Raw genomic sequence first — 25,079 nt, forward strand, 5'->3', positions numbered from 1 at the left:
TCCTAACAACATCCAGCCTCAACCTGCCCTGACACAGCTTCAGCCTGGGGCCCCTTCTTCTGCTGCTGGCTGCCTGGCAGCAGAGCCCAACCCCACCTGGCTACAGCCTCCCTGCAGGCAGCTGCAGGCAGCAATGAGCTCTGCCCTGAGCCTCCTCTGCTGCAGGCTGCACCCCCCCAGCTCCCTCAGCCTCTCCTCACAGGGCTGTGCTCCAGGCCCCTCCCCAGCCTTGCTGCCCTTCTCTCAACACCTTCCAGCACCTCAACAGCTCTCTGCAGTGGAGGAGCCCAGAACTGGACACAGCACTCCAGGGGTGGCCTGAGCAGTGCTGAGCACAGGGGCACAAGAACCTCCCTTGTCCTGCTGCCCACACTGCTCCTGAGCCAGCCCAGGATGCCATTGGCTCTGCTGCCCACCTGGGCACTGCTGCCTCCTCTGCAGCTCCTCTCTGCCAGCACCCCCAGCTCCCTCTCTGCCTGCCTGCTGCTCTCAGCCACTCTGTCCCCAGCCTGCAGTGCTGCTTGGGGTTGTTGTGGCCAAAGTGCAGAACCCTGCCCTTGGCCTTGTTCAGTCTCATCCCCTTGGCCTCTGCCCACCCATCCAGCCTGGCCAGGTCCCTCTGCAGGGCTCTGCTACCTTCCAACAGCTCCACAGCTGCTCCTAGCTTGGTGTCATCTGCAAACTTACTGCTGCTGGACTCAATCCCCTGCTCCAGATCATCAATAAAGATATTGCACAGGACTGTGCCCAGCACTGATCCCTGGGGCACAGCACTGGTGCCAGCTGCCAGCTGGCTGTGGCACCATTCACCACCACTCACTGGCCCCAGCCCTGCAGCCAGCTCTTGACCCATATCAGAGTGAATCTGTCCCAGCCAGGAGCTGCCAGCTGTGCCAGGAGCTTGGTGTGGCAGAAGGTGCCAAAGGCTTTGCTGCAGTCCAGGCAGACTACATAAAAACCTTCAACCCTCCAAATCCTCTTAAACCCCCTTAAAATGCCCCCAACTCCATCACAACCCTCTAAATCCTCTTAAAACAACTTCAGTCCCCCCTGCACCCTTTAAAATCCTTTTAACCCCCCAAACCTTCTTAAACCCCCTTAAAACTACTTAAAACACTTTAACCTCCTCATTAAAACTCCTTTAATGACACTTAACCCCCTTACCAATCCCTTTAAGCCCTCTAAACTCTTTCAAACCCTTTAAATCCACTTAAAAATAACTTAAACCCCCTTAAAAATACTTTTACCCCCTCAAAAAAACCTTCAAACTCCTTTAAGAGACCTTAAAGACCCTTAAAGACTTCAACACCTTTAAAAAGACCTTAAAATCCCTTCAAAAAGACTTTTAACCCCTTTAGAAGACCTTAAAAACCCCTTAAAAGGACTTTTAACCCCTTTAAAAGACCTTAAAGACTTCAACCCCTTTAAAAGACCTTAAAATCCCTTCCAAAAAACACCCCTTTAAAAAGACCTTAAATATCCCTTAAAGTTCTCTTTTAACCTCCTTAACTCCCTTTTAACCCTCTTAACCCCCTTTTAACCCCCTTAAATCCTCTCTTAACTCCCTTAGCTCCCTTTTAACCCCCTTAACCCCTTTTAACCCCCCTAACCCCCCCTTTTAACCCTCTTAAACCCCCTTTTTACCCCTTAAATCCCCCAGCCCTCCTTTAATCCTCCTTTTAAACCCCCTTTAACCTCCATCATCCTTTTAACCCTCTTTTAACCACCTTCATTGCCTTTTAACCCTCTTAACCCCCCTTTAACTCACTTTTCACCCCCTTAAACTCCCCAAACCCTCTTTTAAACCCCCTTAAACCTCCTTTTACCCCTCCTTAAACGTCCTTTTAACCCACTTAAACCTCATTTTAACCCCCCTTAAACCTTTTAACCCCCCTTAAACCTCCTTTTAACCCCCTTAAACCTTTTAACCCCCCTTAAACCTCCTTTTGACCCCCTTAAACCTCCTTTTGACCCCCCCTTAAACCTTCTAACCCCCCCTAACCCCCTTTAAAATCCTTTTCAATCCATAAAAACTCCTTTTAAAATCCTCTCAAACCCTTCAACCCTCCCTCCCCATCCTCTTCTTAAACCCAGGAGACCCTTTCCAATCCCTCCTCTCTCTCCCCCCACCCCTCAAATTCCACCCCCCCCCAAACAGAAACCCACACCTCCACACAGCCACAAAAAGCAACTTTTTATTCAACTCCAACCCCCCCCCCAAAAAACCCTAAAAACCATCAAAAAACAATAACAAAACCCCATGAAAAATAAAGGAGGGGGGGGGGGGGGGAACGGATTTGGGATTCAGGAGAGGGAAGGAGGGAGGTGGGGGAAGGAAAAATACATCTTTTTAGTCAAGTCCCCCCCACCCTCTGACCCTTTTGCTCTCCCAACCCTGACCTGAACCTTTCCTTCCTCACAATAAATATACAAAAATAGAATAAATTAGGTTCAAAAATAAGAAACAAACAACCTTGGCACTGGCAGCTGAGCCTTAAAAAACAGGGGGGGGGGGGGGGAGGAAAAAGAGTAAACCCCCCCAAAAAAAAACATAATCCAGCAGGAGAGAGGAATAAATAGGCAGAAAAGAGCAAAAGAGTTTGGGGGTGGATGTTGAAATGTGGAAGAGAAAAAGAAACTCCATTCAAATCTTCCTCCTCCCACCCTGCCCCAGATCAAGCCCAAAAATGAGCTTGAAAGGCTTTTTTTGGGGGGGAGGAGGGAAGATAAGAGGTGATAAGTCCCTGGGGGGGGGACACAGACAGACACAATATTAATATTAGGAACCCCTTAATAACAAGAGAAGTAATAAATAAGCCCCTCGGGGAGGAGGGAGGAAAGGGGGGGGGGGAGGGGGAGGAGGGAGGTGTCTTCATTTGGTGCTTTCAAGTATGTTGGGGGGAGAGGGAGAGGGAGGAAAGGGTTAAGTGGGAGCCCCCCCAGCAGCAGCCCCCTCCCGCAGCCCCAGCAGGCTGTAGGTGATGCGCTTCTGGTGGCCTGGCAGCCGCACCCCGATCTTGTTGATGTCCCTGCAGAGGAGAGGAAAGGAAGAAGGAGGTGAGGCAGTGGGGAGGGACAGATGGACACAGCCCCACCCCCCCCGCCCATCCCCATCTCCCCCCCCCAATCCCCCCCCCCCGATGGATCCTGGCCATGGAATGTTTGCTTTTGTCCCATCCTCCCATCCCTTGGGGTCGTGGAAGTGGTTTCCGTTCCCAGCACATCCCTGCCCCTGGGGGAGGTGGAGGGGGACAGCAGGGGGACAGCGTGGAGGTGCCACGGAGGTACCATGGGGATAGTACAGGGACAGTGTGGAGATACTATGGGGACACCATGGAGATGCCATAGCGACAGCACAGGGACAGTGTGGAGATACCATGAGGACACCATGGAGATGCCACAGGGACAGCACAGGGACACCATGGAGATACCATAGAGACACCACAGGGACACCATGGAGATACCATAGGGACACCATGGAGATGCCATAGGGACAGCACAGGGACAGTGTGGAGATACCATGAGGACACCATGGAGACGCCATAGGGACACCATGGAGATACCATGAGGACAGCATGGAGATGCTATAGTGACAGCACAAGGACATCATGGAGATACCATGAGGACACCATGGAGATGCTATAGGGACAGCACAGGGACATCATGGAGATACCATGAGGACACCATGGAGATGCCATAGGGACAGCATAGAGACAACATGGAGATACTATGGGGACACCATGGAGATGCCGCAAGGATACCATGAGGACACCATGGAGATGCCATAGGGACAACACCAGGGCACCATGGAGATACCCTGGGGACAGTACAGGGACATCATGGAGATACCACAAGGACAGTACAAGGGGACTGTGGAGATACTACAGGGATGCCATGGGCTCAGTAGAGGCAGACCATGGAGATAACATGGGATGAGTACAAGGGCACCATGGAGATCCTACAGAGATGCCATGGAGATACTATGGGGACAGTAAAGGGACACCACAGGGACAGCATGAGGATACTGAGGGACAGTGTGGGGATACCACAGAGATACCATGGGGACAGTATGAGGACATCATGAGGACTCCATGGCTACAGTAAGGGCACATTATGGGGACTCCATGGGGACATCATAGGGATACGAGGAGGACACTGTGGGAAAAGCATTGAGGTAGCCATGGGGACAGTATGAGATGATGATGAGGACACCATGGGGGCTGCTTGGAGAGAGTATGTGGATGCCATGGGGATACTACAGCAACGTCACAGGGACACTGTGGGGACAGCATAGAGACACCAAGGGAGCATTGTGGAGATACCCATGGGGACAGGATGGGGATGCCCCAGGGACAGTATGGGGACAGCATAGGGACACCAAGGGAATACAGTGGAGATACCCATGGGGGCAGGATGTGGACATGACAAGGACACCACAGGGACAGTATGGGGACAGCATAGGGACACCAAGGGAATACAGTGGAGATACCCATGGGGGCAGGATGGGGACACCAAGGGAATATAGTGGAGAGACCCATGGAGGCAGGATGGGGACATCACAGGGACAGTATGGGGACAGCATAGGGACACCAAGGGAATACAGTGGAGATACCCATGGGGGCAGGATGGGGACACCAAGGGAATATAGTGGAGAGACCCATGGGGGCAGGATGGGGACACCACAGGGACAGTATGGGGACAGCATAGGGACACCAAAGGAATACAGTGGAGATACCCATGGGGGCAGGATAGGGACACCACAAGGACACCACAGGGACAGGATGGGGACACTATGAGAACCTCATGGGGACATCATGGAGTTGGGGTGGGAACAGTACGGAGACAGCACCTGGGCAGCACGAGGCTGGCAAGGGGACAGCACAGGGATGCCACAGGGACACCGTGGGGACAGAATGGGGACATTGACTCACTCGGGGGTCATCTGCAGGACCTTCTCAATGGTGCTGTAGCCCGAGGCCATGAAGTGCTCAGTGTACTGCGCCATGCGGATGGACTCCAGCCACTCGGGCACGGAGCGGAACGGGACCCCCTCGGAGCCACTGGTGCTGGGCAGGCGGATGGAGACCCTGCGTGGGGGCAAGGGGGGGTGGGGTGTGAGGGACTCTGTGGGTGGGAGAGGAATGGTGCAGAAATTGGGGGAGGGGACAGACGAAAACTGATGGTGGAGAAGTGGAAAGATGCAAAGAAATAAAGATGGAAATGGGAGGAGGCAAAAAAGGAGGCAGAAAATGGAAAGATGCAAAGCAAGGAGCAGGAATGGCAGCGTGGAAAGAAAGTGAGGTGAAAATGGGAGAGGGGCAAAAAGTGAGCCAGAGAAGGAAGGGTGCAACAGAGGAGCCAGAGATGGGAAGGGTGCAACAGAGGAGCCAGAGATGGGAAGGGTGCAACAGAGGAGCCAGAGATGGGAAGGTGCAACCAGTAAGACAAGAATTGGATGATGCAAACATGATGCAAGTATGAAAGATGGGAGAAAAAAAAAAAGGAGGGAGGAAAAAAAAGGAGGGAGGAAAAAAAGGAGGGAGGAAAAAAAAAAGGAGGGAGGAAAAAAAAAAGGAGGGAGGAAAAAAAAAAGGGGGGAGGAAAAAAAAAAAGGAGGGAGGAAAAAAAAAAAGGAGGGAGGAAAAAAAAAAGGAGGGAGGAAAAAAAAAGGGAGGGAGAAAAAAAAAAGGAGGGAGGAAAAAAAAAAGGAGGGAGGAAAAAAATAGGAGGGAGGAAAAAAAAAAGGAGGGAGAAAAAAAAAAGGAGGGAGGAAAAAAAAGGAGGGAGGAAAAAAAAAGGAGGGAGGAAAAAAAAAGGAGGGAGGAAAAAAAAAAAGGAGGGAGAAAAAAAAAGGAGGGAGGAAAAAAAAAAGGAGGGAGGAAAAAAAAAAGGAGGGAGGAAAAAAAAAAGGAGGGAGGAAAAAAAAAAGGAGGGGGGAAAAAAAAAAGGGGGGTGGAAAAAAAAAAGGGAGGGAGGAAAAAAAAAAGGAGGGAGGAAAAAAAAAAGGAGGGAGGAAAAAAAAAAGGAGGGAGGAAAAAAAAAAAGGAGGGAGGAATAAAAAAAAGGAGGGAGGAAAAAAAAAAGGAGGGAGGAAAAAAAAAAGGAGGGAGGAAAAAAAAAAGGAGGGAGGAAAAAAAAAAGGAGGGAGGAAAAAAAAAAGGAGGGAGGAAAAAAAAAAGGAGGGAGGAAAAAAAAAAATTGCGGGAGAAAAAAAAAAAGGCGGGCGATAAAAAAAAGGGGGGGGGAAAAAAACAAGGAGGGAGGAAAAAAAAAGGAGGGAGGAAAAAAAAAAGGAGGGAGGAAAAACAAAAGGAGGGAGGAAAAAAAAAAGGAGGGAGGAAAAAAAAAAGGTGGGAGGAAAAAAAAAAGGAGGGAGGAAAAAAAAGAGGGGGGAGGAAAAAAAGGAGGGCGGAGAGAAAAAGGAGGGAGGAAAAAAAAGGAGGGAGGAAAAAAAAAAGGAGGGAGAAAAAAAAAAGGAGGGAGGAAAAAAAAAAGGAGGGAGGAAAAAAAAAGGAGGGAGGGAAAAAAAGGATGCAAAAGTAATGCAGAAATGGGAAGGGGTGAAAAAGGAGGTGAAAATGGAAGGATGTAGAAGGATCAATGCAGAAGTGGAAAGAGGCAAAAGTTGATGTGAGAATAGGAAGCAAAAAGTAATGCAGAAGTGAAGAGGATGCACAAAAATGAGCTGGAAATGGAAGGATGCAAGAAAAAGATGGTGCAGAAATGCAAAGGCTCAAGGTAAAGGCAAAAGGGAGGAAGGTCAAAACACAGGAAAAGAAATCAGAAATAGAAAGATGCAAACAATGAGGAGAAAATGAGAGGGTGAAAAAAAAGTGATGCAAAGAAGAGAAGGATGCAAAAAAAATTGGTGCAGAAATCAAAGGGTGAGGGGGGAAAAAAACGATGCAGAAATGCAAGGGGGCAAAAACCCAATCCAGAAATGGAAAGGATGCAAAAAAAAAATGGAGTAATAAAGCACCACCCACATCCCCCCCCAGAAAAAATGAGGCAAAATTGAAAGGATGCCCTAATAAAAAAGGATGCAGGCATAAAAAGGATGCAAAAGATGATGCAAGGACAGGAGGGTGCAAGGAAATGGTGCAAAGAAAAATGAATGTGGAAGGAACAAAGATGCACCCAGAAAAGATTAGATGGAAGCATGGAAAGGCAGAAAAGTAATGCAGGAGGGGAAGGGTGGATAAAGAGATGCAGAAATGCAAAGGTGGAGAGGGAATAATGTAAAATATGAAGCAAAACCAGAGAAGGGCAAAGACAGAGAAATAAAGCAGCAGCAGTGCTCAGCTGTGCAGCTGCAAAGTAACCTTGTGGGTGCCATGGGCAGAGGCACTGAGTGCAGCCTCAGCAGGTTTGCTGCCCACACCAAGCTGTGTGGTGCAGCAGCCAGGCTGGAGGGCAGGATCCATGCAGAGGGAGCTGGGCAGGCTGCAGAGGTGGGCACAAGCCAAGCTCAGGAGGTTCAATAAGACCCAGGGCAAGGTCCTGCAGCTGGGGAGAGGCAATGCCAAGCACTAATCCAGGCTGGGCAGTGCCAGGCTGGAGAGCAGCCCTGAGGAGAGGCACTTGGGGGTGCTGCTGCAGGAGAAGCTCAGCAGGAGCCAGCAGTGTGCACCTGCAGCCCAGAAAGCCAAGCAGAGCCTGGGCTGCAGCAGCAGCAGTGTGGCCAGCAGGGCCAGGGAGGGGATTCTGCCCCTCTGCTCTGCTGAGACCCCACCTGGAGTCCTGCATCCAGTTCTGGAGCCCCTGGGCCAAGAGGGCTGTGGAGATGCTGGAGAGTGTCCAGAGCAGGGCCAGGAGGATGCTCAGAGGCTGCAGCAGCTCTGCTGTGAGCACAGCCTGAAAGAGTTGGGGCTGTGCAGGCTGGAGCAGAGGAGGCTCCCAGGGGACCTTCTGGTGGCCTGCCAGGATCTGAAGGGGGCTCCAAAAAAGCTGGGGAGGGACTTTTGAGGCTGTGAGGGAGTGGCAGGAGTGGGGGGGATGGAGCAAAGCTGGAGGTGGGGAGAGTGAGGCTGGAGGTGAGGAGGAAGTTGTTGAGCAGGAGAGTGGTGAGAGGCTGGAATGGGTTGCCCAGGGAGGGGGTTGAGGCCCCATGGCTGGAGGTGTTTGAGGCCAGGCTGGCTGAGGCTGTGTGCAGCCTGCTCTAGGGTAGGGTGTCCCTGGGCATGGCAGGGGTTGGCACTGCCTGCTCCTTGTGCTCCCTTCCAGCCCTGACTGATTCTATGAAACAAGACCTCAGTGCAAAGATGCAGGAAGCAAGGTCAGAGCTTGATGCAAATGGAATTAGGAGAGCAAAAATGTGACTAAGTAGTGCAATGGGAAAGGAGCAGAGGCTGAGTGAGTGCCCAGGGGTGAACAGAAAGTGGAGAGGGGAAGAGGGAGGCAGAAATTGGAACTGCAACAAATGAGGTAAGAACATTAAAAAAAAAAAGGAAGAACCGAGGTGAAAATGCCACAGGGGGGAGAAAAGCTGAAGTGTGGAGATGGAAAGAGGGAGGAAATAACAGGAGAGGGCAGAGGGGGTGAGAAATGCAAAGGGCTGGAAAAGCTGTAAGAGGAGAAAAGGGCAACACTGGTTAAAAGAGCACAGAGCAAAGGGGCGTGTGAGGAGGGAGAGGTGCAGACAGCCAGGCAGAGCTGTGCAGTTCAGTGCAGTCAGGAGTGCAAGCAGCAATGTGAGAATGGCTCAAAGGAGCACAGGAGTGCACAAAAACCCCTGCAGGAGTGCAAAGCTGCAGGGATCCAGACGGAGGAACAAACCCTGCGGGGAAGCGAGAAGCAAAGCGCCAATGGCAAAGGTGCCCAGGAGAAGGTGAGAGGAATGCAAAGGTGCAAAGGCTGTGGATGCAAAATGGAGCAGAAGAATGCAAACGTGCCCAAAAGATGCCCAAAATAGCAAGGACACCACAAGCAGTGCAATAATGCAGAGAGGCAGCAACGAGCACAGGCGTGAAGAGGTGCAGCAAAGAGTGCAGGTGTGCAGTGGGGCAGAGAGCAAGCATGCAGAGGTGGTGCAAAGAGCACAGGCATGCAGCAAATAGGGCAGGTATGCAGTGGGGCAGAGAGCAAGCATGCAGAGGTGCAGCAAAGAGCACAGCCATGCAGCAAATAATGCAGGGGTGCAGCAGGGCAGTAAATAGCACAGGCATGTAGAGGTGCAAAGAACACAGATGCAGGAGGGCAGTAAATAGCACAGGCATGCAGAGGTGCAGCAAAGAGCACAGATGCAGCAGGGCAGTAAATAGCACAGGCATGCAGAGGTGCAGCAAAGAGCACAGATGCAGCAGGGCAGTAAATAGCACAGGGATGCAGAGGTGCAGCAAAGAGCACAGATGCAGCAGGGCAGTAAATAGCACAGGCATGCAGAGGTGCAGCAAAGAGCACAGATGCAGCAGGGCAGTAAATAGCACAGGCATGCAGAGGTGCAGCAAAGAGCACAGCCATGCAGGAGGGCAGTAAATAGCACAGGGATGCAGAGGTGCAGCAAAGAGCACAGATGCAGCAGGGCAGTAAATAGCACAGGGATGCAGAGGTGCAGCAAAGAACACAGATGCAGCAGGGCAGTAAATAGCACAGGGATGCAGAGGTGCAGCAAAGAGCACAGATGCAGCAGGGCAGTAAATAGCACAGGCATGCAGAGGTGCAGCAAAGAGCACAGCCATGCAGGAGGGCAGTAAATAGCACAGGGATGCAGAGGTGCAGCAAAGAGCACAGACGCAGCAGGGCAGTAAATAGCACAGGGATGCAGCAGGGCAGTAAATAGCACAGGCAGGCAGAGGTGCAGCAAAGAGCACAGATGCAGCAGGGCAGTAAATAGCACAGGCATGCAGAGGTGCAGCAAAGAGCACAGCCATGCAGGAGGGCAGTAAATAGCACAGGGATGCAGAGGTGCAGCAAAGAGCACAGATGCAGCAGGGCAGTAAATAGCACAGGGATGCAGAGGTGCAGCAAAGAACACAGATGCAGCAGGGCAGTAAATAGCACAGGGATGCAGCAGGGCAGTAAATAGCACAGGGATGCAGAGGTGCAGCAAAGAACACAGATGCAGCAGGGCAGTAAATAGCACAGGCATGCAGCAGGGCAGTAAATAGCACAGGGATGCAGAGGTGAGGTAAAGAGCATAGGGATGCAGCAGGGCAGTAAATAGCACAGGCAGGCAGAGGTGCAGCAAAGAGCACAGATGCAGCAGGGCAGTAAATAGCACAGGGATGCAGAGGTGAGGTAAAGAGCACAGCCATGCAGCAGGGCAGTAAATAGCACAGGCAGGCAGAGGTGCAGCAAAGAACACAGATGCAGCAGGGCAGTAAATAGCACAGGCATGCAGAGGTGCAGCAAAGAGTACAGGCATGCAGCAGAGTGCAGGGGTGCAGAGGTGGAAAAGGCACCACGAAACTGCAGAGATGCAGAGAGCAACCTGAAAAAAAGTGAGGTGCTTGAAGGAATACAAGAATGCAAAGCTGCAAAAAGCAATGCAAATACATGCAACAGTGCAAAGAAGCTGAAGAGCAAGGAAGAGTGCAAAGGTGCAAGGATGCAGAGATGCAAAGAAAAGAACAAGAATAAATGATTTGCCCAGAAGATGCCAAAAGCAGTGCAAGAATGCAGAGGTGCAGGAATGCAGAGTGGCAAAAGGCAACGCTGCCAGGAAACTGCAGAGATGCAAAAGGCATTCTGAGAACACTGAGATGCAAGGAGTACAAGAATGCAAATCTGCAAAACCAGGCAAGAGTGCAAAGAAACCAAAGAGCAGGTGAGAGTGCAGAGGTGCAAGGCTGCAGAGATGCAAGAGTGCAAAACCCACCACAAAAAATAAATGCAGAGGTGCAAAATACTGTGCAAAAAGCCAGGCAAGGATGCAAAGAAGCACTAAAATGCAAGACTGCAAAGGGGCAAGAAGTGATACAAGAACAGCAAGGTGCAAAATAGAGATGCAAAACCAGAAGCAAAGCTGCCAGAGGCAGCAGGAAAGTATCAGAGGTGCAAGACTGCAGGGATGCAAAAAGCAATGTGAGGACAGCAAGGTGCCAAAAGCAGTGCCAGAAGGCAAAGGAGCCATCAAGAAATGCAAGAAGGGAGAGGTGCAAAACCCAACAGAAGAATGCAAAGGTGAAAACCAGGATATGGAAAGCAAGGCATAGGTGCAAAGATGCAAAATTCAGCACAAAAAAAGGCAAACATTCAAAAAAATCATGCAAAATGCCAGGCAAGAACACAAAGAAGCAACAAAGTGCAAGGCTGCAGAGGGGCAGGGAGTGATGCAAGAACAAGATGATGTAAAAAATTATGTAAGGGGAGAAGCAAAGCTGGAAGAGCAACAGGAAAATGTCAGAGGTGCCCAAGAGCATGCAATAAAGTGCAGAGGTGCAAGACTGCAGGGATGCAAAAAGCAACACAAGAGCAGCAAGGTGCCAGAAGAGTGCAAGAATGCAAAGAAGCAACAAAATGCAAGGCTGCAGAGGGGCAGGGAGTGATGCAAGAACAGGAAGATGCAAAAAACAGTATATATAGAGAAGCAAAGCTGAAAGAGCAACAGGAAAACGTCAGAGGTGCCGTAGAGCATGCAATAAAGTGCAGAGGTGCAAGACTGCAGGGATGCAAAAAGCAACACAAGAGCTGCAAGGTGCCAGAGGCAGTACAAGAATGCAAAGGAGCCACCAAGAAACGATGCAAAAACAGCAGCAAAGATGCTGAAAGCAATGGGAAAGCACAGAGGTGTCCAAGAGCATGCAATAAAGTGCAGAGGTGCAAGGCTGCAGGAATGCAAAAAGCAACATGAGGACAGTCAGGTGCCAGAGGCAGTGAAAGAATGCAAAGGAGCCACCAAGAAGTGCAAGAAATGAGGCAAAAGCAGCAGCAAAGATGGTGAAAGCAAGAGGGAAATGGCAGAGGTGCCCAAGAGCATGCAATAAAGTGCAGAGGTGCAAGACTGCAGGGATGCAAAAAGCAACACAAGAGCAACAAGGTGCCAGAAGAGTGCAAGAACACAAACGAGCCACCAAGAAGTGCAAGAAATGATGCAAAAGCAGCAGTAAAGACACTAAAAGCAAGAGGGGAATGCAGAGATGCTCAGGACCATGCAAGAGCACAGCAGTGCAGGGATGCAAGAAGCAACATGAGGACAGCAAAGTGCCAGGACAGTGCAAAGGAGCCACCAAGAAGTGCAAGAAACGATGCAAAAGCAGCAGCAAAGACACCAAACACAAGAGGAGAATGCAGAGATGCCCAAGACCATGCAAGTGCACAGAGGTGCAGAACTGTGGTGATGCAAAAAGCACAGTGAGGACAGCAAAGGGTCAGGAGAGTCCAAAGGAGTCACCAAGAAGTGCAAGAAATGATACACAAGTAGCAGCAAAGACACTGAAAGCAAGAGGGGAATGCAGAGAGGCCCAGAAGCATGCAAGAGCACAGCGGTGCAGGGATGCAAGAAGCAACAGGAGCACAGCAAGGTGCCAGGAGAGTGCAAAGGAGCCACCAAGAAGTGCAAGAAACGATGCAAAAGTAGCAGCAAAGACACTAAAAGCAAGAGGGGAATGCAGAGAGGCCTAGGAGCATGCAAGAGCACAGAGGTGCAGGGATGCAAGAAGCAACAGGAGCACAGCAAGGTGCCAGGAGAGTGCAAGAATACAAAGGAGCCACCAGGAAGTGCAAGAACCGATGCGAAAGCAGCAGCAAAGGTGCTAAAAGCAAGAGGGGAATGCAGAGAGGCCTAGGAGCATGCAAGAGCACAGCAGTGCAGGGATGCAAGAAGCAACAGGAGCACAGCAAGGTGCCAGGAGAGTGCAAAGGAGCCACCAAGAAGTGCAAGAAACGATGCATAAGCAGCAGCAAAGGCGCTAAAAGCAAGGAGGAGCTGTGGTGGCAGCCAGGAGCATGCAACGCCACAAACATCCCCCTCCTTTCTGCCTCCTCTTGCCACCATCTCCTGGCCCCAGCCCAGCCCTCTCCCGCTCCATATCTCACCGAGGGTCGAAGTCTGCCAGCGCCCTGAGGGACTCAGGGGCCCGGATGAGCTTGTCCAGGATGCTGACGACGTCGGCGAACTTGGGGCGCCGAGAACGCTCCTGCTGCCAGCACTGCATCATCAGCTGGTAGATGGCAGAGGGACAGTCCAGCGGGGCCGGCAGGCGGAAGCCCTCGTTGATAACCTTCATCACCTAGCAGGAGGAGGAGGAGGAGGAGGTGGTGGGGTGGTGCTCACCCCCACCTAGAAAAGCTGTCTGTCTGCAAGGGGAACTCCACCCGGTGAGAGGGGTGGGGGCGGTGCAGAGGAGGGAGGGGGTGGGAGTGCAGAGGAGGAGGAGGGTGCAGAGGAGGAGAGGGTGCGGAGGAGAGGGTGCAGAGGAGGAGGGGGGGGAGAGGATGCAGAAGAGAGGGAGGGGAGGGGATGCAGAAGAGAGGGAGGGGAGGGGATGCAGAAGAGAGGGAGGGGAGGGCGTGCAGAAGAGAGGGAGGGGAGGGCGTGCAGAAGAGAGGGAGGGGAGGGCGTGCAGAAGAGAGGGAGGGGAGGGCGTGCAGAAGAGAGGGAGGGGAGGGCGTGCAGAAGAGAGGGAGGGGAGGGCGTGCAGAAGAGAGGGAGGGGAGGGCGTGCAGAAGAGAGGGAGGGGAAAGGGAGGGGGTGCAGTGGGAGGGGGCGAGAGTAGTGGTGCAGAGGAGGGCAAGAAAGCTGAGGAATGGCCTGGAGGATCAATCTGCTGAGGAGTGTCTGAGAGCTGGGGATGGGCAGTGTGAAACAGAGGAGGCTGAGGGCAGACCTCACTGCTGTCTACAGCCTCCTGAAGGGAGGCTGCTGCTGGGCTCTGCTCACAGGTGACAGAAGAAGAGGAATGGCCTCAAGCTGCCACTGGGTAGGCTTAGAGTGGATGTGAGGAAAACCTTTTCCCCAGCCAGAGTGGTCAGGCACTGGAATGAGCTGCCCAGGGAGGTGGTGGAGCCACCAAGCCTGATTCAAAGCGGCGCTCGGGGACACGGTTTAGGGCGAGCCTTGCAGAGCAGGGCTCTGGGCTGGAGTTGGTGACCCTGAGAGGCTTTTCTGTGCCCCTGTGGGGGCAGAGGCTGTTTGCTCACCTCGTGGTTGGACAGCTCCCAGTAGGGCCTCTCTCCGTAGGACATCACCTCCCACATGACGATGCCGTAGCTCCAGACGTCGCTGGCCGAGGTGAACTTGCGGTAGGAGATGGCCTCGGGCGCGGTCCAGCGGATGGGGATCTTCCCTCCCTGCGGTGGTGGCAGCCAGGTCAGCGCTGCGGCCCCAGCCCAGAACCAGCGCTCCCCACCCCTACCGTGGGCAGCCACCCACCGCTGCCACTTACACTGGTGGTGTAGGTAGCTTCAGGGTCATCTTCCAACACCCTGGAGAGGCCAAAATCGGACACCTTGCAGACCAGGTTGCTGTTGACCAGAATGTTCCTGGCCGCCAGGTCCCGGTGGACGTAGTTCATGTTGGCCAAGTACTTCATGCCGGCGGCGATGCCCCTCAGCATGCCCACCAGCTGGATGACACCAAACTCCCCTTCCTTCTCCTGGGAGGGGGAGAAGGGGAGAATCACAGCACCGCCACAGCATCGCCAGAGCACCACCACAGCACCACCACAGCACTGCCAGAGCATCGCCAGAGCATCGCAGGATGGTTGAGGTTGGAAGGGAGCTCAAAGCTCAGCCAGTTCCAACCCCCTGCCATAGGCAGGGACACCTCTCACTAGAAGAGGATGCTCAAAGCCTCATCCAGCCTGGTCCTGGACACCTCCAGGGAGGTTGTGGAGCACAGAAGCACCCAATGTGATCTTTGATCTTTGATCACATTGGGTGCTTCTGTGCTCCACAACCTCCCTGGGAAATCTGTGCCAGTGTCTCACCACCCTCAACCTGTGCCAGTCTCTCACCACCCTCCCTGCAAAGCCATAACCTGTGCCAAATTTCCACCAAATTCTGGTTCCATTAAAGATCTTCCACCTCCCTTCATGTGTGTGTAGGAGAGGTGCTGATGGGTTCCTCCCAGCCCTACTGTGTCCTGGTTTTGGAGCTGAGCATCTCCTGCCTCCCCCTGGCAGCGCTGAAGTGTTTCACAGCATCACAGAGTGGCTTAGGTTGGAAGGGACCTTGAAGATCATCCAGTGCCAACCTCCCTGCCATAGGCAGGGACAGCTCCCACTAGAACAGGCTGCTCAAGGCCTCATCCAGCCTGGTCCTGAACACCTCCAGGGAGGTTGTGGAGCACAGAAGCACCCAATGTGATCAAAGATCACATTGGGTGCTTCTGTGCTCCACAACCTCCCTGGGCAACCTGTGCCAGTGTCTCACCACCCTCAACCTGTGCCAGTGTCTCACCACCCTCATGCTGAAGAACTTCTTCCTAACATCCAACCTGACTCTACCCACTTCTAGTTTTGCTCCATCCCCCACCCCAAGCCCTATCTCTACCTGACACCCTAAAAAAGTCCCTCCCCAGTTTCCTTGTAGCCCACTTCAGACACTGGAAAGCCACAAGAAGATCTCCTGGGAGGCTTCTCCAACCTCAACTTCCATCTCTCACCCTATGGTGGGGGTTTGGTTGGCTCCAGCAGGGTGGGGGGGGTCCTTGGGTGGGGAGGGGTCCAGCAGGGTTCCCCAAGGGATGGGGGGAAGCTGTCTGCAGGCTTCACCTACCCGAAGGAACTTATCCAGGGCACCATTCTCCATGTACTCTGTGATGATCATGAAGGGTTTGCCTGGACAAAAAGAGACAGATCCAAAAATGGGTCCAAATCCTCTACAAAACCCCTCAAAAAAACCCCAGACAAAACAAATCCCCCCCCCCCCACCCTTAACCTCCCCCCACCTCAAATCCAACTCTGCCCCTTCCAAAACTTCATCCACCTAAAAAACAAATACCCCAAAACAACCAAAAACCTGCCCCACTCCTCCCCTCCCCCTCAAAAAAACACCCTCCAAACCTCCAACCCTTCCCCCTCCCCCCACCCAAAAACCTCAACTCCCCCTTTAACCCCCCCCAAAAGGTCACAACCTCCCACTACAAAAAAACAAACCCACCCCAAATCCTTTAACCCCCCCAAAAATCTCCACTTCCCCCCAAAAGCCCTCAAAAGTCTGAAACCCTTCAATCCATCAACCCCCCCCAAAGAAAACCTCCACCCCCCCCTTCCAAATCCCCTCCCCAAAAACCCAACCCTCAAACCTCTTCCACAACCCCCCCAGCTCCTCTACCCCAGACCCTAACGACCCTCCCAGTTGACCCAAGACCCCTCCAAACCCTCCATGACCCCCCAAAAAATCTAAATCCCCCCAAAATAGCCCCCAAACTCCCCTAACCCCAAAAATTCTCCCCAAAGCCCCCCCCCAATAGAGCAAACACCCCCAACCCTCCCCAAATAACTTCCAAACTCCAATCCTCCTCCCCAAACCCCCTCCAAAAATCCCCAAAGCCACCCCCAGACAAAGCAAACTTCCCCAACCCCCCCCCAACAACTCACAAACTCCAATATTCCTCCCCAAACCCCCTTCAGGCCCCCCCCAAAACAAACCAAACACCCCCAAACCTCCTCCCAGTAACTCCCAAACATTAACTCCCCCCAAAACAAACACCCCCAAATCCCAATATTCCTCTCAAACCCCCTCCACGTCCCCCCCAAAACAAACCAAACACCCCCAAACCCCTCCCAATGTCTCCCTAAACAATCCAAACACCCCCAAACCTCCTCCCAATAACTCCCAAACTCCAATTCCCCCCAAAACAAACCAAACACCCCCAAACCCCCTCCCAACAACTCCCAAACTCCAACTCCCCCCAAAACAAACACCCCCAAATCCCAATATTCCTCTCAAACCCCCTCCACATCCCCCCCAAAACAAACCAAACACCCCCAAACCCCTCCCAATGTCTCCCAAACATTAACTCCCCCTAAACAATCACCCCCAAACTCCAATACTCCTCCCCAAACACCCTCCAAGACCCCCCCAAAACAAACCAAACACCCCCAAACCCCCTCCCAACAACTCTCCAACTCCCCCCAAACAAACCAAACACCCCCAAACCCCCTCCCAACAACTCCCAAACTCCAACTCCCCCCCAAAACAAACCAAACACCCCCAAACCCCCTCCCAACAACTCTCCAACTCCCCCCAAACAAACCAAACACCCCCAAACCCCCTCCCAACAACTCCCAAACTCCAACTCCCCCCCAAAACAAACCAAACACCCCCAAACCCCCTCCCAACAACTCTCCAACTCCCCCCAAACAAACCAAACACCCCCAAACCCCCTCCCAACAACTCCCAAACTCCAACTCCCCCCCAAAACAAACCAAACACCTCCAAACCCCCTCCCAATAACTCCCAAACTCCAATTCCCCCCAAAACAAACCAAACACCCCAAACCCCCTCCCAATAACCCTCCAACTCCCCCCAATACAAACACCCCCAAACCCCCTCCCAACAACTCCCAAACTCCAACTCCCCCCAAAACAAACCAAACACCTCCAAACCCCCTCCCAGTAACTCCCAAACTCCAACTCCCCCCCAAAACAAACCAAACACCCCAAACCCCCTCCCAATAACCCTCCAACTCCCCCCCAAAACAAACACCCCCAAATCCAAATACTCCTCTCAAACTCCCTCCACGTCCCCCCCAAAACAAACCAACCCCCCCCAAACCCCCTCCCAACTACTCCCAAACTCCAACTCCCCCCAAAACAAACCAACCCCCCCCAAACCTCTTCCCAACAGCTCCCAAACTCCAACTCCCCCCCAATACAAACACCCCCAAATCCCAATACTCCTCTCAAACTCACTCCATGTCCCCCCAAAACAAACCAACCCCCCCCAAACCTCTTCCCAACAACTCCCAAACTCCAACTCCCCCCAAAACAAACCAACCCCCCCCAAACCTCTTCCCAACAACTCCCAAACTCCAACTCCCCCCAAAACTCAACCTGCCCTCCCTCCAACAGCCTCTCCCCCTTCCTCCTCCATGGCTACTCCGTAGCTGCTCCCCATCCCGCGGAGCGTTTCTGGGGTGTGCTGGAGGCTGAGGGGGGTGGGGGATGGGCAGAGGGTCCCCAGATAACTCACACTTGGAGACGACCCCCTCCAGGCGGATGATGTTGTGGTGGCAGAACTGGCCCATGATGGTGGCCTCGCTCAGGAAGTCCACGCGCTGCTTCTCGGTGTAGCCAACCTTCAGCGTCTTGATGGCCACCGGCACCTCCCGCTTGCCGCGCCGCAGGGTGCCCCTGTACACCTCCCCGAACTCACCTGCCCACGGGCAGCAAGGGCACGGTGCTCAGCCTCGCCCAGCACGCCCAGGCAGCTTCTCCTCCCCCTCTCTACTCTGCCCTGCTGAGACCTCGTCTTATAGAGGCGTAGAATCAGGCAGGTGGGAAGAGAGCTCCAAGCTCAGCCAGCCCAACCTAGCACCCAGCCCTGCCCAATCAGCCAGAGCACAGAACCACAGAAGCAACCAGGTTGAAGGAGACCTCCAAGCTCATCCAGCCCTGCCCATCCAACCAGACCACAGAACCATAGAAGCAACCAGGTTGAAGGAGACCTCCAAGCTTAGCCAGCCCAACCTAGCACCCAGCCCTGCCCAACCAACCAGAGCACAGAACCATAGAAGCAACCAGGTTGAAGGAGACCTCCAAGCTCATCCAGCCCTGCCCATCCAACCAGACCACAGAACCACAGAAACAACCACGTTGAAGGAGACCTCCAAGCTCATCCAGCCCAACCTAGCACCTAGCCCTGGCCAACCAACCAGACCACAGAACCATAGAAGCAACCAGGTTGAAGAATCACAGAATCAAGCAGGTTGGAAGAGACCTCTAAGATCATCCAGTCCAACCTATCCCCCAGCCCTATCCAGTCAACCAGACCATGGCACTAAGTGCCTCAGCCAGTCCTTTCTTGAAAACCTCCAGGCACGGTGCCTCCACCACCTCCCTGGGCAGCCCATTCCAATGCCAATCACTCTCTCTGTGAAGAACTTCCTCCTAACATCCAGCCTAGACCTACCCTGGCACAACTTGAGACCTCCAAGCTCATCCAGCCCAACCTAGCACCCAGCCCTGCCCAACCAACCAGACCACAGAACCATAGAAGCAACCAGGTTGAAGGAGATCTCCAAGCTCATCCAGCCCAACCTAGCACCCAGCCCTGCCCAATCAGCCAGACCATGGCACTCAGTGCCCCAGCCAGCCTTGGCTGCAACACCTTGGGCTGCTCAGATCCAGAGGGACAGGGATCTGCCTGAGAGGGTCCAGCGCAGGGCTGTGAGGATGATGAGGGACTGAAGGGCAATGACTGATGAGAAGAGGCTGAGGGCCCTGGGGCTGCTTAGTCTGGAGAAGAGAAGACTGAGAGGGGGTTTGGTAAATGTTTATAACTATCTGAGGGCTGCCAGGAGGGGGGGACAGGCTCTGCTCACTGCTCCCTGGCACAGGACAAGCAGCAGTGGATGGAAGCTGCAGCACAGGAGGTTCCAGCTCAGCACAAGGGGGAACTTCTTGACTGGAAGGGTCCCAGAGCCCTGGCACAGGCTGCCCAGAGAGGCTGTGGAGTCTCCTTCTCTGGAGCCTTTCCAGGCCTGACTGGATGTGTCCCTGTGTGATCTGTGTTAGATAGGATTGTCCTGCTCTGGCAGGGGGTTGGACTGGATGAGCTCTTTGGGCTCCTTCCCACCCCTGATCTCTGTGACCTGTGCTGTGGCTGAGACCTGCAGCCAGTGTCTTGTCTGCACAGCACCAGAGAGCTTCTGGTTGCTCCAGGAAGGGAGATGAAGCAGTTCCTGCCCTGCCCAGGCAAAGGTCATCTCCTTGGATCCCTTCCAACTCCTAGCACCCTGTGACCTGTGAACCTCCCAGCCTGGCCCAGCTCTGGGTGTCTAAGGTGACAAAGCCACACCCCCCCCCCGGAGAGCCTACCGGCGCCGATGACCTTCTGGCGGGTGATGGAGGCTGGAGGGATCTCGGTGGTGAACTTGAGCATGGCTTGGTTGGGGTCTTCATAGGTGTGGGGGTCGACATAGGTTTTGAGGGGCTTCAGCTGGTCTGTGGGGGTGGGAAGGTGATCATAGAATCAAGCAGGTTGGAAGAGAGCTTCAAAGCTCATCCTAGCACCCAGCCCTGCCCAACCAACCAGACCATGGCACTCAGTGCCCCAGCCAGCCTTGGCTGCAACACCTCCAGCCACACAGACTCCACCACCTCCCTGGGCAGCCCATTCCAATGCCAATCACTCTCTCTGACAACAACTTCCTAACAACAGCCAGCCTCAACCTGCCCTGCCACAGCTTCAGCCTGGGGCCCCTTCTTCTGGCCCTGGCTGCCTGGCAGCAGAGCCCAACCCCACCTGGCTACAGCCTCCCTGCAGGCAGCTGCAGGCAGCAATGAGCTCTGCCCTGAGCCTCCTCCCCCCAGGCCACCCCACTCGACCCCAGCAGCCTGTGGCTCACCTGACTTGGAGAAGTAGACATCCTCAGCAGACTGCCGTGGCCGTGACCTCCTCTTCCTGCAGGAAAAGTCCAGGGATCGGCCCCAGAATCATCATCCCCCAGCTGGGGTTGGGGGCAGGGGGGGGGGGAGAACTGGGATTTGGGGTTGTCTGTGGGGGAGGCTTCATCTCCTTACCGCCGCAGGACGTAGAGGAGAGCACCCAAGAGGAGGAGGACGAAGAGGACACCAGTGACGGAGCCGCTGATGACAGCAGCAGATGACATGGCCTCAGCTCCTGTGGGGACAATTCAAGGGGGGTTTGGGGGTGAACTGTGGACATGCTGAGCCCCCCTAGCCCACCCCAAAATCCTGCCCCTGGCCTCACTGTCCTCACCCTCAGGCAGGGTCTCGAACTCGTGCTGGGGGCTGTAGGCGCCGTGGCCGTCCTGGGTGAGGGCCTGGACACGCACCAGGTAGGCGGTGGCAGGGGACAGCTTGGGGAGGGTGACAGAGGTGCCCTCGCAGCGCAGCACCGAGTAGCTGTTCTCATCCACCTGCAGGCATGGGGGGCAGCGAGGCACACGGACAGCAGTGAGAACGGAGGTGACATGGGTGGGGCCAAGGATGGGGGTGATGTGGATGGAGGTGACTTACGGAGAGGGACATGGGTGGGGGTGACTCAGATGGGGCCAAGGATGGGGGTGACATGGATGGAGGTGACATATGGAGGGGGACATGGGTGGGGATGACACAGATGGGGCCAAGGATGGGGGTGACACAGATGGAGGAGTGACATGCGTAGGGCCAAGGATGGAGGTGACATATGGGAAGGCCAAGGATGGGGGTGATATATGGGAGGGACATGCATGGAGGTGACACGGATAGGGCCAAGGATGGGAGTGACACAGATGGAGGAGTGACATGGATGGGGCCAAGGATGGGGGTGACATATGGGAGGGACATGGATGAAGGTGACACGGATGGGGCTGATGTGGATGGAAAGGTGACATGGATCAGGGCAAGGATGGGGGTGACATATGGGAGGGACATGGATGGAGGTGACACAGATGGGGCCAAGGATGGGGATGACATGGATGGAGCAGTGATATGGATGAGGGCAAGGATGAAGGTGACAGATGGGAGGGACATGGGTGGAGGTGACATGGCTGGAGAGGTGACAGAGATGAGGGCAAGTATGGGTGTGACATAAATGAGGGTCTGGGGGCGATGGGTTTGGGGGGGGTTGGGCTGAACTGGTGACATGGGACTGACCTTCTTGCTGTAGGTGACCTCATACTTCCAGACTCGACTCTGCTGCCGCGGTGGCACCGTCCAGGAGAGGATCAAGCTGGTGGCTGTCCGTCCGTCCAGGCTCAGTGATGTCACCCGGGGTGGCTCTGGCACAGGGAGGACACAAGGATGTCACGGAGGCATTCCCTCAGGACACCATGGGGATTCCCCATGGGGGACAGAGATGTCACGGAGGTGTCTCCATGATGGACATGGAAGATCCCCATGGGGAACAGGGATGTCATGGAGGCATTCCCATGGGGTACAGGGACACCAAGGAGATGTCTCCATAATGGACATTATGGAACATTCCCCACGGAGGATAGGGACATCATGGAGGACTCTCTATGATGGACACTATGGAGGATCCCTATGTGGGACAGGGAAGTCATGGAGGTGTCTCCGTGATGGACATGGAAGATTCCCATCGAGGACAGCAACATCATGGAGGATTCCCCACTGGGGACAGTGATGCCATGGAGACATCCCCTTAGGGGACAGGGACACCATGGAGGTGCCTCCCCAGTGGACATTCTGGAAGCTTCTCCACGGGGCACAGGGACACCATGGAGGTGCCTCCACGATGGACATTCTGGAAGCTCCCCCATGGGGCACAGGGACACCATGGAGGTGCCTCCACGATGGACATTCTGGAAGCTTCTCCACAGGGCACAGGTACACCATGGAGGTGCCTCCACGATGGACATTCTGGAAGCTCCCCCATGGGGCACAGGGACACCATGGAGGTGCCTCCACGATGGACATTCTGGAAGCTTCCCCACGAGGGACAGGGACACTATGGAGACATTCTGGAAGCTTCCCGTGGGGCACAGGGACACCATGGAAGTGCCTCCCCGATGGACATTCTGGAAGCTTCTCCACAGGGCACGGGGACACTATCGAGGCATCTCCCCGATGGACATTCGGGAAGCTGCCCCAGGCTGGGAGGAGGGGGACAGACGGAGCGGGGACCCCCGGGGGCTCCCCCGGGGCGGGCGGCAGGCGCGGGTGGTGCCGCACCTGTCTGGTTGACGCTGACGGTGGCGGCGGCCAGGCTGCGGCGGGGGCTGTACGGGGAGACGCCGTTCCGCGCCTCCACGCTGAAGGTGTAGTTGATGTGCGGCTCCAGGTCGCTGACGGTGACGCCGGTGGCGCTCAGCCCGCGGGGCGGCTGCGAGTAGCGGACGGCGCCGTCGCAGGAGCGGCACTCGCCGCTCTCGGGCCAGCACTGCTCGCAGCTGACTGTGTAGGTGATGTCCTCCCGCCCGCCCGTGTCCGTGGGGGGGGACCAACGCAGCTGCACCGCGGCCCCCAGCCCCACGGCCGTGAGGCCTTGGGGGGCAGAAGGGGGACCTGTGGGGGGGGGGGGCAGAGAGCACAGAGTGGGCTCAGAAGAATCGCAGAAGCAGGCAGGGCTGGAAGGGAGCACAAGGAGCAGCCAGTGCCAACCCCTGCCATGCCCAGGGACACCCTACCCTAGAGCAGGCTGCACACAGCCTCAGCCAGCCTGGCCTCAAACACCTCCAGCCATGGGGCCTCAACCCCCTCCCTGGGCAACCCATTCCAGCCTCTCACCACTCTCCTGCTCAACAACTTCCTCCTCACCTCCAGCCTCACTCTCCCCACCTCCAGCTTTGCTCCATCCCCCCCACTCCTGCCACTCCCTCACAGCCTCAAAAGTCCCTCCCCAGCTTTTTTGAACCCCACTTCAGCTCCTGGCAGGCCACAAGAAGGTCACCTGGGAGCCTCCTCTGCTCCAGCCTGCACAGCCCCAACTCTTTCACTCTGTGCTCACAGCAGAGCTGCTGCAGCCTCTGAGCATCCTCCTGGCCCTGCTCTGGACACTCTCCAGCATCTCCACAGCCCTCTTGTCCCAGGGGCTCCAGAACTGGATGCAGGACTCCAGGTGGGGTCAGAGCAGAGCAGAGCAGAGGGGCAGAATCCCCTCCCTGGCCCTGCTGGCCACACTGCTGCTGCTGCAGCCCAGGCTCTGCTTGGCTTTCTGGGCTGCAAGTGCACACTGCTGGCTCCTGTGGAGCTTCTCCTCCAGCAGCACCCCCAAGTCCCTCTCAGGTCTGCTCTCCAGCCTGGCACTGCCCAGCCTGCATTTGTGCTTGGCATTGCCTCTCCCCAGCTGCAGGACCTTGCCCTTGCTCTTGTTGAACCTCCTGAGCTTGGCTTGTGCCCACCTCTGCAGCCTGCCCAGCTCCCTCTGGATTCCAGATTTGTTCCATTCCTCCCAGTCCTATCACTACCTGACAGCCTAAAAATTCCCTGTCTGGCTTTCCTGGGCAGGCTGTGCCTTGGTTTCCTCCTCCCCTCCAAAGAAAGGTCACTTACGGGTGCAGGGGTCACTGGGGGGGTCAGCAGGGGCACGGAAGAAGCCATCCTGGCAGGGGCAGGCAGCGGCGGCGGCCAGGGAGGGCAGGGTGTTGGCAGGGCAGGGCTGGCACTCGTCTGTGGACACCCCTGCCTTGAAGGTGCCAGCAGGACAGGCTGGAAGGGACACACGCAGGGTGGCACAGTGAGATCCCAAATCGCCCCCCCCAGGTGGGGATTCAGAGGTGTCAAACCCCAGCTGAATCCCCCCAACCCCAATGACTCCCAAATCCCAATTTACCCTCTCTTTTCCTCCCTCCCCATTCCAATCTACCTTCCCCAATCCCAATTTACCCTCCCTAATACTAATTTTCATCCCATCCCAGTCTAACCTCTCCCCACTCCAATTTACTCCCATCCCAATTTACCCTTCCCAAATCCAAATTCACCCCCCTTCCCAATCCCAATTTACCACCTCTCCATACTAATCTACCCCCAAAATCCCAATTTACCCACTCCCAATCCCAATTCACCCCTCCACCCCGGGTTTACACTCCTCCCATCCCAATTTACTACCCCAAATCCCAGTTTAGACACTCAAATCCCAGTTTTCCCCTCTCAAATCCAGATTTGATCCCCATCTAGTCCCCTCCCAATCCCCATTTACCCCTTCCTGATCCCAGTTTCCTCTTTCTGCTCCAAATGTACCCATTTAGATCCTTATTCATCCCTCCCTAATCCAAATTTACTCTTTCCTTAATCCAAATTCATCCTCAAATATCAATTTCCTCTCAACACCCTATTTCCCCCTTCCCAATGCCCATTTCCCCCTTCCCCATCCCACTTTTCCCCCATATCTGCATTTCCCCCTTCCCACCTCTATTTCTCCACTCCAAATCCCACTTCCCCTCAAAACCCTCATTTCCCCCCCTTCCCATCCCATTCCTCCCCCAAATCCCAATTCTCCAACCCAAATCAACCCCAATTCCCCTCCTTCCCATCCCATTTCCCCCACTTCTCATCCCATTTTCCCAC

The 25,079-nt window shown here is 54.6% G+C and overlaps 1 protein-coding gene across 1 annotated transcript in view; it reads right to left on the reverse strand.

Annotated features, from left to right (window-relative positions):
* Positions 1 to 2,181: 2,181 nt before the first annotated feature.
* EPHA2 (EPH receptor A2) overlaps positions 2,182 to 25,079 on the reverse strand; it is a 43,010-nt gene continuing 20,112 nt past the window's right edge. Inside the window, exons 10-23 of the mRNA XM_064171748.1 lie at positions 24,066 to 24,221; positions 22,746 to 23,078; positions 21,708 to 21,832; positions 20,830 to 20,989; positions 20,631 to 20,730; positions 20,456 to 20,511; positions 19,926 to 20,051; positions 18,079 to 18,261; positions 15,658 to 15,719; positions 14,325 to 14,534; positions 14,080 to 14,229; positions 12,976 to 13,169; positions 4,932 to 5,087; positions 2,182 to 3,029 (exon numbers count right to left, since the gene is read on the reverse strand). Of these exons, the coding sequence (XP_064027818.1) occupies positions 2,924 to 3,029; positions 4,932 to 5,087; positions 12,976 to 13,169; positions 14,080 to 14,229; positions 14,325 to 14,534; positions 15,658 to 15,719; positions 18,079 to 18,261; positions 19,926 to 20,051; positions 20,456 to 20,511; positions 20,631 to 20,730; positions 20,830 to 20,989; positions 21,708 to 21,832; positions 22,746 to 23,078; positions 24,066 to 24,221 (2,117 nt within the window). The 3' untranslated portion in view covers positions 2,182 to 2,923. The remainder of the gene's footprint in view (positions 3,030 to 4,931; positions 5,088 to 12,975; positions 13,170 to 14,079; positions 14,230 to 14,324; positions 14,535 to 15,657; positions 15,720 to 18,078; positions 18,262 to 19,925; positions 20,052 to 20,455; positions 20,512 to 20,630; positions 20,731 to 20,829; positions 20,990 to 21,707; positions 21,833 to 22,745; positions 23,079 to 24,065; positions 24,222 to 25,079) is intronic.

Source organism: Pogoniulus pusillus, chromosome 36 (assembly GCF_015220805.1).
Source record: "Pogoniulus pusillus isolate bPogPus1 chromosome 36, bPogPus1.pri, whole genome shotgun sequence".
NCBI lineage: Eukaryota > Metazoa > Chordata > Aves > Piciformes > Lybiidae > Pogoniulus > Pogoniulus pusillus.